The sequence below is a fragment of the Pseudophryne corroboree genome, chromosome 6, assembly GCF_028390025.1.
Source record: "Pseudophryne corroboree isolate aPseCor3 chromosome 6, aPseCor3.hap2, whole genome shotgun sequence".
NCBI lineage: Eukaryota > Metazoa > Chordata > Amphibia > Anura > Myobatrachidae > Pseudophryne > Pseudophryne corroboree.
In genome coordinates, this window is record NC_086449.1 from 750,551,734 (window position 1) to 750,565,575 (window position 13,842).

The window sequence follows — 13,842 nt, forward strand, 5'->3', positions numbered from 1 at the left end:
CCTGAGCTCTGTTCCTGAGCACTGGCAGTTGCTGCGCCGCCGGAGGACGTAGAAGCACCTCTGGATTTGCCCTTGAACTTGGCTGTCCGAAAGGACTGCAACTTAGAAGCTGAGTAAGTCTTCTTGGTTGGGGGGCTGCAGAAGGAATATACGTAGACTTAACCCGCAGTAGCTGCGGAGATCCATTTGTCTAGTTCATCTCCAAATAAGGCCTCTCTTGTGAATGGTAGGCCTTCCACGCCTTTCCTGGAGTCCACGTCAGCAGTCTACTGGCGTAGCCACAAGCCTCTGCGTGCCGACACTGCCATAGTGGTGGTGCGTGCATTAAGCAAGCCTATTTCTTTTATGGTTTCCACCATAAGGTTCGCAGAGTCCTGTATATGCTGGAGTAAAACAACATCCCCCCTAGACAAGGAATCAAACCCCTCAATTAGGCTACCTGACCATTTAGCAATGGCTTTTGTGATCCACGCACATTCAATAGTGGGTCTTTGGGCCACCCCAGCAGCTGTGTACAATGATTTGAGTGTAGTCTCAATTTTACGATCAGCCGTGTCTTTCAGAGAGGTTGCACCAGGAACAGGCAATACAGTTTTACGTGACAGCCTAGAGACTGATGCATCCACTATCGGTGGATTTTCCCATTTCCAGAGGAAAAGGAAAAGATGAGAGCAACATTTTAGGGATCCGAAATTTTTTATCAGGATTAACCCATGGTTCTTCAAACAGGGTATTCAATTCCTTTGACGCAGGAAAAGTGACTGAGGACTTCTTTTTTACATTAAAATAAGATTCCTCACACTCCTCTGACACCTTATCAGGAATATGCAGAACACTTCTGATAGCCTCTATTCCCTGTGACAGAGCCGCATCCCCCCCTCCAAATCCACCTCACCCTCCTCCATGTCTGACCTGTCAGAGTCAGGCTGCAGGATATAAGCCAGAGATCGCTTTTGCGGACACATGAGAGGAGATTGAGACGCTGTTTTGGAACTGAGTCTCTGTTCATAAACTCATCCACAGTCTGTTTTAAGTATTACGTCTCTTTCTCATTGCGGGACAATTTTGTAGAAAGTGTGAAGATCATTCCTTTAAAAGAATTAACCCACTCCGGTCCAGCCCCGCTATTCTGTGAACCCTGAGTACTCAGTAGTGAGCCCCCTGGTGAAGAGGAACACTCCGCTGTGCAAGAAACACACACTTTGCCTGACACAATGTAAATGTGATAGCACACACACACACAGGAAAAGGTTAAGCACAAATAATCCACAAAGAGCACTTCCAGGAGACACAGAGTTGTTTGAAGCTAGCCCCCACCGCACCCTTACCGCTAATGTCGAGCTTAGCCGGGTCGCAGACGAAGTACCCTGATAGGGGACTTAGGGGTCTATTTATTAAGCCTTGGATGGAGATAAATCAGACGGAGATAAAGTACCAGCCAATCGGCTCCTAACTGTCATTTTTCAAACCCAGTCTGTGACATGGCAGTTAGGAGCCGATTGGCTGGGACTTTATCGCCGTCGGATTTATCGCCATCCAAGGCTAAGTAAATAGACCCCCTGATACCGCTGAGGTAATTTGGAGTCACACCAGAGGAGCTGCGCGTCCCTGTCAGTCAGCGCTTGTGTCCACTGCAGAGGGAAAATGGCGCTGGTGAGCTACTGGATCCTGCCATAGTGAAGCCCTGCCCCTTCAATGGCGCGCGGTCTTCCCACTTATTTTATACTGGCTGAGGTAATTTTTGTGCTTAAAATGGAGCAGAACCGTTTTAAGGCTGTGTTTGCCAGGGTGGGTACTGTGTACAGTGTACTGAGACGCAGTTGTGTACTGTCTGGAGACTCATTCCGCCCTGATTAGAAGCCGTACCCTCGTACCGCCATAATGACCGGCGCCTCGCTAACCGGAACACCAGCTCAGTACTCACCACTCTTCACTCTTCTAGCTCTGTTAGGGGTGGCGGCGTGCTGCGGGAATGTACGCTCTCCGTGGTGGGGCTTGTGAATAGTTCCCTCTGGAGCTCGGTGTCCTGTCATTGGGGAATGGGACCATTAACTCTTCAAGAGGTTGGCCCGTTCCCCCCCCCCCCCTCCCCCCCTCCTTAAGTCCCACGAAGCAGGCAGGCTGGTGCGAACCAGCCCTGCCTGAAAATAACAAACATAGAAAATAAATGCAGAAAACTCTTCAGGAGTTTCCTTCAGTGTGACTGGCTCCTCTGGTCTGAGTCTGGTAGGAGGGGCATAGAGGGAGGAGACAGCCCACACTATCAAAGTCTTAAAGTGCCCATGGCTCCTAGTGGACCCGTCTATACCCCATGGTACTAAATAGACCCCAGTATCCTCTAGGGCAGTGGTCAGGGAACAGGGGTAAATTACCCCAAATGGGGTAAAAATGAAATTCCTGGGGGTAATGGACGGTCGCGCTGCCGAGACACAGCGCTGTCCAGCACCGTCCGGCTCGTGATGTGATGTGATGTGCTGATGCCACACCGCGCTCCTTCCTGCCCGCCCTGTGCTGTGCTCCTGGCCGCCCTGTGCTGTGTTCCTGGCCGCGGTGTGACGTGCTGCGTCACACCGCGCTCCCTCACGCCCGCCTGTCCTGCGCTATCCTGTCCTCCCGACCGCGGCCCGCCAACCCACACACAGAACTTAAAGTGTTCTGTGGCTGACCGCTGACGGAGTTCCGCAGGATCAGACAGTGGCTCACATAACAGTGGGAAATTCCCACTGCCATTACTGAGGTAAGGATGTGACCATCTGTCTCCTAAAAGTTGCGTGTCCCCCCCTTCCCCCCTCATCCATCTTTCTTACATTCATTCTGGTGTTTTGGTTAGAAAGTGTTAACCCATTCATTGCCAAAAAATAATTTGCGAAAATAATAGGTAACGTCGGCGTATCTAAATATATTTTGGGGTAAAAGGTAAAAAAGTTCCCTGACCCCTGCACTAGGACAGGACTAGGAAAATTGGGACTATTGTGGAGCATGCCTGAGCGATGTCACTGCTCCCTAGGAAAATTGATAAGTGGCTTTTTAATGAAGGGTGCATAGGTGAATGGGGAACTTTCCTTTATAATAAGTTGTAGCTGTTAATAGTTTTTAAAACATCACAGCAGGACTAGCCCAGTATTAATTACAAGTCCCACTAGAGCAGAGGTTCCCAAACGCAGTCCCCAAGGCACTCTAACAGTCCAGGTGTTATGATTATACGTGGCTTAGCACAGATGGTTAAATCAAATTGTTTGAGGTATTATGTCACTTATGCCTAAGGTTGGTGATCCTAAAAACTTGGACCGTTAGGGTGCTTTGATGCCCACGTTTGGGGTCCTCTGCACTAGAGGATTCTGGGACTTGCTGCTCATCAACTAGAGGGGAAGACTGCGAGGAAAATGATGCAATGTGATATTATTAACTGCAGTATATAATCTTAATGGTTCATCTGTACTTTTTTTTGTCTTTCTTACAGACTGATGCTCAGTATGCGACGTCCGTAGCAGAAAATATAAAAAGCCTGTAAGTAATATTTTATGTGTATATTAATAGTCACATTGTGATTTCCAGCATCCTGCAAAACCAAAAAAAAAAACCTCTTCCTCCATTTCTCAGCCTTGGAATTAGCCGAATGCAGAATGGGATCCGGAAAAGAGAACGTGCGCATCTCGATAGCACAGATTTCGTTTCAGGGCCCTTGAAGTGAGAGTATAGCATTCAGGAGCTCTTCTATAGAGACTTTGGAATAGCACTGTCATTTTAATTTAGGCATTTCATATGCTGCTTCCAACAGCCTAGAATTAAATGTGTTGGGAATGGATCAAATGAGAGAATTTGGACCTGCTTATTAAGCCTGGCACAAAAGAAGTCATATTAGCAAGCGCTAAACCTGTAATCTAGCAATAAATCTCCTGGCTCATTCGCAGGCAGGTGGTGAATTGAGTATTTGTAGAGAAATAAAATGTATAGAGAAGAAAAGCGCTGGAGCGCAGCAAGAGTTATAGAGGTAGGCTGGTAGGAATGCTATAGAAGAGACATATCACTTTAGATGGTTTGTTACACAAGAGTTATTCTGATGCTGGGTTACCATTGCACCATGCCATGCCATGAATCTGCAGTGTGCATACTAAGGGGCGTGGTCACGCATACCAGAAGGGCGTGACAAGTGCTTCCAATGCTCTGTATTTCCCACTGTTCCCTCCCCGGGATTCAGTTAATATCCCGAAGGATGGGATCCCAGCGGCCAATATGCCGACGCCGGAATCCCGAGGGACGCCATTAAGCCGGCGTCTAAATCCCCACAGAGGTCAGGATCCCGGCGTCAAAGTACCGACAGACCGTTTTTCCAGCAGGACACGCTTGCGTCCTGCTGTGGGGGGTGGGATGTTAGGTTTAGACATTAAAAGGACAGTTAGGGTGCAGGGAAGGGAATGGTTAGGTACCGGGGAGGGAGGGTTAGGTTTAGGCAGGACAAGGGGTGTTAGGGTTAGGGAGCAGGGACGAGAAGGTTAGAGTTAGGTACTGGGGAGGGAGGGTTAGCGTACGGCCACACATAGCGGGCAAGCGGGTCCCGTTCCTCGGTACCCGTTTGGTTTGAAGGAGGGTGCACATGGGCACCTATGCAGGCGCCCACATGTGCGGCAGTCCTGACGCCGCTGGATACGACCGCAGCATGCTGCGGTCAGGCCGGTTGACAGGATGGCGGGATTTCAATGTGAACACATATATTTCAATGTATGTGTTCCACTGAAATCCTGAGTGTTACTGGCAGGGATCCTGCAGAACAGGATCTGTGTGCACACAGAACTTCCCTCCCGGCCAAGCGGGTCCCGTTCAGCAGGACCCGCTCGGCCGCTATGTGTGGCCCAGAAAAAAAACGAAATACCTAGGCGCTAATTTTAAGGAAAAATTGGATATGTATGTGTATATATACACATGCAAATATGCACGTGTACATCCAAATTGATCGTACCTCTGTGTCTCCCGTTCGCTGCTGCAAACAAACTTCTGTACGTTTGTATATGAATATAAGAAGAGAAAAATAATACAGCTGCGCCCGGGATTAACAGAGCATATAGTAAACCATAATTAATCCATTAATTGCACATGCGGATACAGGTCACCGAGTGTCAAATCAATCAAACCCAATCAATAATGCACATAAATGTTTTAATATAACAAAATAAAATTATATTTAAAATATACTGTGCACAGTATCAAATTAATATTGCTTTAAAAAAGCCAAGAAGAAAACATATAAGACATAAATCATAAAAATGTATCCAGTTATGGACACAACACTGTAGCATAAATGATATCTCAGACTTGTCTCAATTGGGAAATATGGTCATTGAGAAACACTGTTTGCGCAATTGATTTTTTATACAATGACTATAAAATCAATTTAAAGTCCACAATATTGTATGGTGCTATATAAAATTCGCACAGATATCTCAATTCATCAAGTCCATACGGTATATAACTGGTCTTATGATAAGTACTGTTCGTGCAAAAAAAAAACCTGTGATATAAATTGCTTGTTCACTAAAACAGGTACGTGTGGCGTCCCACCGTGATGTTACCTGATATGTAGTAAAGGTAGGAGCTGATGTTCGGATTAAGCACACCTCATGTGGCTGCTAGATTGACTGGTAATGTTGAGACCGCTGGTCCTTGATTAAATAGCGGAGGGAAAGGTGCTGGTAATGACCGCCAGACTGCGCTGGCCTCAATGATCACCTCGTGATGCTCTCACCGGAAAATCCGTCCCGTAGATAGTGCAGATAGTGACCGCCAGACTGCGCTGGCCCGAAGGATCACCTCTTACCGCTCTCACCGGCAGACCCGTCCTGTGGCGAGGAGGAGCCGAGCTGGATTTAAACACCTCACGTCAACCCGCCGGGTCAGATGGAAAAGATGTGACCGATAAGCTGCAGCAGAGATAGATTAGCTGTGTCTCATAGGCACCAGTAAAGGCTTTTTTGTCGGTTCGGACCTCTGGATATCAGACCAGAGGAATAACGTGTAGCAGGTATCCCAGGTGGGAACAATAGGGAGGAGTCCTAACGCGTTTCGTCACACCCACGTGACTTTCTCAAAGGTATGTGTGGCCCAGACCTTAGGTTTAGGCACTTAGAAGGGGAGGTTAGGGTTAGGCACCAAGCAGGGAGGGTTAGGTTTAGGCAGTGGGAAAGGGAGGGTTTGGGTTAGGCACCCACAAGTGAGGGTTAGGATTAGGGGGGGGGTGCTATGGAAGGTAGATAGTAACTAGGTTGACCACTATTGGTCGACAGGGTCTAGGCCGACATTAGTTTTTTTTATGTTTTTTTGGTGTCGTTTTCTTCGTAGAGTGACCGGGAACCCCAATTAGTGCACCGTGTCCCCTCGCATGGCTCGCCACAGATTACCGTTCCAATCGTAGTCCACGTGGATCGTTAAGTATGAAAAGGTTTAAAAAAAAGAAAAAAATCGTGAAAAACTCATGTCGACCTTTTGACCTGTCGACCTGGAGACCCTGTTGACCTAGAAACACTGTCGACCAATAGTGGTCGACCTAGATAGTGTCGACCTAGTTACTGTCGACCTAGAGACCGGATCCCGATTAGGGTAGGGGGCAGGGGAGGGTTAGGGTACTTTCCAGGCGGTTGTTGGGATTCTGATGGTCGGAATGCCGCTGTCGGTATTCTGACCGCCGGCATCCCATCCATATCTCCCTCCTAGACTGCAGACTGAGATACCCCTCTTACACCCCAGCTACCACGCAAACCTGCAATGGTGTGTGCAGCACTCAGAGGGCAAGGGACGGGTACGGTACGATATAATGAACCCCCTTGGCGTAATGTGGATTTACAAATATTAGTACAGGAGTGCACCCGAGTGCTAATCTGGAGTCTGTTGCAGGGACACCAGAGAGAGCGTGAGATTACAAATCCTATGTAACTTGCTGCTTTTTTATTTAAACATCTTTGTGTTTATTTTTTAGCCTGCTAATTTAATCTTATACTGTCATACTTATTAGTGTTCTTAATTATTCTCTTATTTTTTACATTGTCCATTGTTATGAGATTGTACTCTCGGGGACAGTAGTTTATTTGTTGTTATCATTTGTTTACTTGAGAATTTGTTCCCATATTGTTTTTTTAAATCTCAATTTTATCGCTTTACCAGACATTCTGTTATTTACAGCTCATTACTGAGTATTAAGCATTTTACAATCCTTTTAGTGTACATCGGAACTCCGATGCTGTCCTACATTACATTACAGCAAAAATGAGCTATACAATCTATGAGATCAATACGTCAGCAATCAATTGGAGCAAATTTGTGTTTCACAGATGATTGTGTAACAAACTGTCAATATATGGGGTTCACCGATCGCTGATTCCTACCAAAAAGTGATCGGAATTGGAAAATCAGATTGTCAACCAATCAGGCTGTAGTTTGCCATTACTTATATTTCATATAGGTACTTTCATGATTTGCAGATCTGCTCTTTGGATGAAAATGATCTGCGAATTACTGTAAAATATCTGCAATGTATGGACGCATAATGGTGGATTTGAGAATCATTAAATCAGGGAAAGAGAATGCAGAATCTGTGAATCCTTTTTTTAAATTTTTTTATTTACTCTTTTTTCCTGATGTATTGGCTCCATAGCCAGTGCCGGAGAATTATTTGTATTATGAATATTAAGGGGGAAATTCAATTAGCCGTGGTAATTTACTGCAGCTAATTGATCCCAGATGGTAATTCAATTATCCCTGATAGCCGTCACTATCAGGGATAATTCCATGTAAGTGCTGTGATTTTGCTGCCGTGAAAAAACACATGGATCTGGGAAACTATCCCGGACCCTGTGTGTTTTGGTTTTTTGTGTGGAAAAGAAACAGGGTAATTAAATTGCCACGAAACAAAAATGTGGTAAAATAAGATTTTTACCAAACGGATTGCGGGTAACTAAATTAACCCCCGAAGTCTGTCACAGAATCATTACTTCCACTGTGCATGTGTGTGGAGTGCACTTTAATAGCATACCTCCCTTTTTTTTATTACATTGCTCTGTCTGGGAGATCCATATGGTGAGGTGGAAGTGGGGTAGGGTGGGTGCAGTACTGGAGTCCTATGATAGCAATCCTGCTCTCTGCTGTGGGATTTGCCGCAGCAGAGCCATCTTGATGCAAATACTGTAGTGGCATCAAGCACACCCATATTTCTTCTAACTTCACTGGGGTGGTGTCTAGGTGGATGGTTTACTCGTAATGTAGGCCAGGATTCTCCCAGAATGTAGGTAAATATGCCTTTAGTTGTGCTATACGGACTTGAACAATTTGCTATGAGGCGGTAGGCAAGTAGAAACTTTTTAGGAACTCTTGAGAATGTGTTTCCATTAAGATGACGATTCAAAACCTGCATTAATTGTATGGTCACATTGGCTACCAGCTGTCTAAGATTTATCTCGCCAATATCGAAGGGTTTGATATCAAACTTACATTAGATGCCTACAATATGGGCTGAGTGTAACAACATTAATGTGGCCAAATGACCACGTTAGGTAGATGCCGCTACCTGCCACATTGTGCAGTGGAATGGGGATAGAAAGGGATGTGACCGCTCAGACCTTTATCTGTCTTGAAAGAGATACAATGGCTATAATTGCCATCTCACAAGTAGATGGGCTAGCAACAACTTTATTTAGAGGCAACAGTAGAGTTCCTATTTTAACAACTAATACTGTTTTCACCGATTGTAGATGTTTTGTAAACTTATATTGGATGAACGAGCCATTATAATGAGTGGTTTGAAAATAAATCCCAATATTTTATGTTATAACAGTCCCTTCATGTACAGTTTTTATGTCCAGTTAGAGTGCTGAAGATATTCATAGTCTTTTATCCTGGGATAAATGGATGGCTAGAACATGTATAGATAGACCTTTGGAAAGAGATGCTGAATTCCCAATGCTTCTCTCAGGCTTGATTTGCCTTTTTTCTTTTTCTTTCCAATCAAGATAAAACCCTCAGCTGTAAAATAAAAGGCCTGAAAGCCCTCTTGAGAGTGAAACATAAGTGGAAAAGGACTCCCCCTTCTGCCTAAGGCCCCTCTTAGAGAGCTGGAAATGCAGCATGTGATGTGACGGGCAGTCCCTGCCAACACGCCACATAATGGATGGTTATCCGAGGATAATAGGCTTCTTGTAATGGGTTCATTGTGTAGCGTCGGCTGCTGAAATTACCAGAAGTTATCTAAGAATGTGCTTTGTTCCCCAAGTATTGATTCATCTTCTATATCTTTTACGCCGGCCGTGCAATCAGTCAGTAGGCATTATTGCACTGAGCCCGTAGGAAGCTCTGGCTATACCCCCCCAAGTCCAAGAAGTTTTGATCATTTATGAGAAATAACATAAATGATCAAAATAAATGTGGTGAGATAATATACATGAAATGCCTAGAGTATGTATACTTAATATAGCCAGCATGTCCTCAGTGGGCCTGTTAGGAGGAAGGTGCTTATTTAACTAAGCAGGTAGATAGTGACTGACAGCTAGGCAGGCTTGGTTTGCCGATATGCAGTGGGTGGGTTGGTTGATTCAAGGGGCAGGGCCAGTGATGTCACGGCAACTCAGTCTCGCTCTCTGCTTTGTGTGAGTTCTCATCCATACATTGTCCTATAATTATAGGAAGTGCTTCAGATAATTGGTGTAATATTTGTTATATGAGCTGCTGGTTAATACTGAACTTAACCTCAAATTTGAAAATAAGAATTTTGAGGTTTTGCCATCCTTAAAGCACTTTCATTAAAAGCAACATAAGCTTAGAAGTTGAATAATGGTGCATTAGCACTTTGTAATATATCGAAGCATATCTGTAAAATATAATGTTTGAGCTTTGTATAAACATGCTATATACGTACCTTATTGGCTGGGGGGGGGGGGGGGGCAGCTGGACTAACCCGACACACCAGCTGGTCGGTCTGTCTGTCTGTCTACATTTGTGTACAGAAAGCATATGGGAAATGCAGATAATAGTGTATTAGAAGAAAAATACAACATTAAGTGACCCATTTATTGTTTATTAAAGTTTAGATTTGATAAATAGAATTTCCTATTACCGCTATTCGGACAATAAGAAATTAATTTCCACCAGATGTATTAAACATGACATCCAGAGACAGGCGCACCTATCACACCACTGTGTGATTGCATCAGGGATCTCTTTACTTTGTGCTGTGGACCCACTACCCATGCATGGTCAATAGACAGTACATGAACCAGTGTCTGTAACCAGGAAGGGATCATCCAGACAATCCCTCTCCTGGTAAATACTTACATTTTAATGGTATCCCGATTTTACGGGTGATTTCTCACAAAATGTGTATAATAACATAACAGAACTGTAAAATGTGAGTGACTATATGTAAAAGACGAAGAGACAGGATCCACTCATAGCTCACGGCCTGGCTGATGCTGTGCATGGAGGGTAATGACACTTTACAGGGTACAATTTCACCTGATCCTGGTTGGAAATGGGGGGAGGTCAGTGGGTGAGAGGGCAAAGGGGAGCTGAGGGGGAAGAGGTGAGGAATATATGAAAGGGAGGTGACAAAGGCACAGAGAAGGGACCAGCCCTCAGTAATTAGCCACACATTGTAGAGGCTGGAGATGGGTGCAGGGGGGAGTAGTGGCCTGGAGGCAGAGGAGGGCTATGGGGAGGAAGGAGGTGGATAAGCTGGAAAGTGTATTATTTCGTCTTGACACTCCCCTTATTAACTGTAGATGGTGGCCGCACTGCAACCCAGTACTTTGACCCCTGTAAGGGACCCCCCCCCCCCCCACTAAAAAACACAAAACACTTATCCATTGAACACTGTTTTAATAAAATTTATTCAGGGTTGGCTGGTTTAAACCAAATGTTTTTTTGTTTTGTTTTGTTTTTCATAAAAACAACTTTTTTTTATTTTATTATGCTGTTAGTGTTTTATTCAGAAACGAGATTTAGGGTAAGAACTTACCTTTGCTAAATCTCTTTCTGCGAGGTACACTGGGTTCCACAGGGGTAACATCGGGGTGTAGAGTTGGATCTTGATCCGAGGCACCAACAGGCTAAAGGCTTTGACTGTTCCCAGGTTGCTTAGCGCCGCCTCCTCTATAACTCTGCCTCTGTGCACAGGAGCTCAGTTTTGTATACCAGTCCAATGCAGTAGCAGGTAAAAGAGACGACAACCATTTGTAGCCACATACACTACATTCTCACGACAGGAGAAGGTATCAGCGGCTAATGCCACACAAACCCAAAGAAGCTAAGTGCGTCAGGGTGGGCGCCCTGTGGAACCCAGTATACCTCACAGAAAGAGATTTAACAAAGGTAAGTTCTTACTATAAATCTCATTTTCTGCAGTGGGGTACACTGGGGTTCCACAGGGATAACATCGGGGATGTCCTAAAGCAGTTCCTCATGGGAGGGGATGCACTGTAGCGGGCACAAGAACCTGGCGTCCAAAGGAGGCATCCTGGGAGGCGGAAGTATCGTAGGCATAGAACCTCATGAACGTGTTCACTGAGGAGCACGTAGCCGCCTTGCACAATTGTTCAAGGGACGCACCACGACGGGCCGCCCAAGAAGGTCCAACAGACCGAGTAGAATGGGCTTTGATAGTAGCAGGAGCTGGAAGGCCAGCCTGTACTTAAGCATGTGCAATCACCATTCTAATCCATCTGACCAAGGTCTGCTTGTTAGCAGGCCAGCCATGTTTGTGAAAACCAAAAAGGACAAAGAGGGAATCAGCTCTCCTAAGAGAAACTGTACTCTTCACATAAATACAGAAAGCCCGTACCACATCCAAAGACCGCTATTTGGAGGATAAACCTGGAGATGTAAAGGCCGGAACCACAATCTCTTGGTTAAGGTGGAAAGATGACACCACCTCAGGTAGATAACCAGGGCGAGTTCGAAGAACCGCACGGTCACGATGAAAAATCAGAAAGGGTGACTGACAGGACAAGGCACCCAAGTCTGAAACCCGTCTAGCAGAGGCAATAGCCAGCACAGACTAGACCTTAAGAGTAAGCCATTTAAGGTCCACAGACTCTAGGTTCAAACGGAGACTCTTGTAAGGCCTCCGGAACAACAGACAAATCCCAAGGAGCCACAGGCGGAACATAGGGAGGTTGAATACGTAAAACACCCTGAGTGAATGTATGAACATCAGGCAGAGTCGCAATTTTTCTCTGAAACCATATCAACAAGGCAGAAATATGAACTTTGAGGGAGGCCAGATGAAGGCCTAAGTCCAGGCCCTGTTGCAGAAAGCCAAGAGTTTGGCGGTACTGAACTTGTATGCATTATAATTGTTAGTTGCATTGCACACCAAGCAAAATAAGAATTCCAGACCCTATGATAAATCCAAACAGAAGCCGGTTTACGGGCCTTCAACATAGTTTGAATGACCTCCGTAAAACCTTTGGCCCTCAGTACGAAAGCTTCAAGAGCCACGCTGTCAAAGCCAGCCAGGCCAAATCCTGGTAGACACAAGGGCCCTGAACGAGGAGGTCTGGGTGCTGCGGAAGCAGAAGAGGACACTTATCGAGAGACCCTGCAGGTCTGAGAACCAATGCCGTCTGGGCCACGCTGGAGCGATTAGAAGTAGTATTCTTCCTTCTTGCTTGTACTTCCTTATCACGCTGGGCAGAAGTGACACCGGAGGGAACACATACGGCAGCCAAAAGTTCAATGGAATGGCCAGTGCGTCCACGAACGCTGCTTGAGGATTCCTTATCCTTGCTCCGAGGAACCGGAACTTTGTGATTGTGTTGAGACGCCATCGGTCTACATCTGGTAGACCCCACTGGTCCTCTAGGAGTTGAAAGACCTCCGGATGCAGGCACCCCTCTCCGGCGTCTACGTCCTGACGACTGAGGAAGTCCGCTTCCCAGTTTAGGATCCCCGGAATGAACACTACCAATATGGCTGGCAGATGGCATTCCGCCCAACGAAGAATCTTTGACACTTCCATCAGTGCTTTGCGGCTTCGGGTGCCGCCCTGATGATTTATGTAAGCCACCACCAGGCGTTGTCTGACTGTACTTAAACAGGCCTGTTCTGTACTAGAGGCAGGGCTAGTGTCAACGCCTTGAACACTGCCCGCAATTCCAGAATGTTTATCGGGAGGAGAGATTCCTCCCTGGTCCACCGACCCTAAAGAGAGTGCCCCAACCCCGCAGACTGGCATCCGTCGTCAGAAGGACCCAGTTGGAGATCCACAATGGATGACCCCTGCTCAGTTGTTGGTCCTGCAGCCACCAGGTCAGTGACAGACGGACCTCCGGAGTCAAGGATAACATGTGAGACCTGATCCGGTGAGGCAGGCCGTCCCACTCGGAGAGAATTAACCTCTGCAGAGGGCGGGAATGAAATTGAGCGTACTCCACCATGTCGAAAGCCGACAACATGAGGCCTAGTACTTGCATCGCCGAGTGTATTGACGCATGTGGGCGAGAGAGTAAGCATCTTATCTTGTCCTGAAGCTTCAAGACTTTTTCCGGAGACAAAAACAACCGCTGTTTGTGGGTATCCAATAGTGCTCCCAGGTGCACCATGCTCTGAACAGGAACCAGGGAAGAATTCTTCCAGTTGATGAGCCACCCGTGGGCTTGCAGGAATTGGACCGTCCGTTCCAGATGACGAAAGAGAACCTCTGGAGAATTCGCCAGGATCAACAAGTCGTCGAGATACGGCTGGCTCCTAATACCTTGACGGCGGAGTAGGACGGCCATGACCTTGGTGAAAACTCGAGGAGCCGAGGTCAGACCAAAAGGCAAAGCCTGAAATAGAAAATGTAGGTTGCCAATAGCAAACCGCAGG

The 13,842-nt window shown here is 46.1% G+C and overlaps 1 protein-coding gene across 1 annotated transcript in view; it reads left to right on the forward strand.

Annotated features, from left to right (window-relative positions):
- MGAT4B (alpha-1,3-mannosyl-glycoprotein 4-beta-N-acetylglucosaminyltransferase B) overlaps positions 1-13,842 on the forward strand; it is a 530,095-nt gene that overhangs the window by 288,328 nt on the left and 227,925 nt on the right. The window contains exon 5 of the mRNA XM_063928535.1: positions 3,461-3,507. Within this exon, the coding sequence (XP_063784605.1) occupies positions 3,461-3,507 (47 nt within the window). The remainder of the gene's footprint in view (positions 1-3,460; positions 3,508-13,842) is intronic.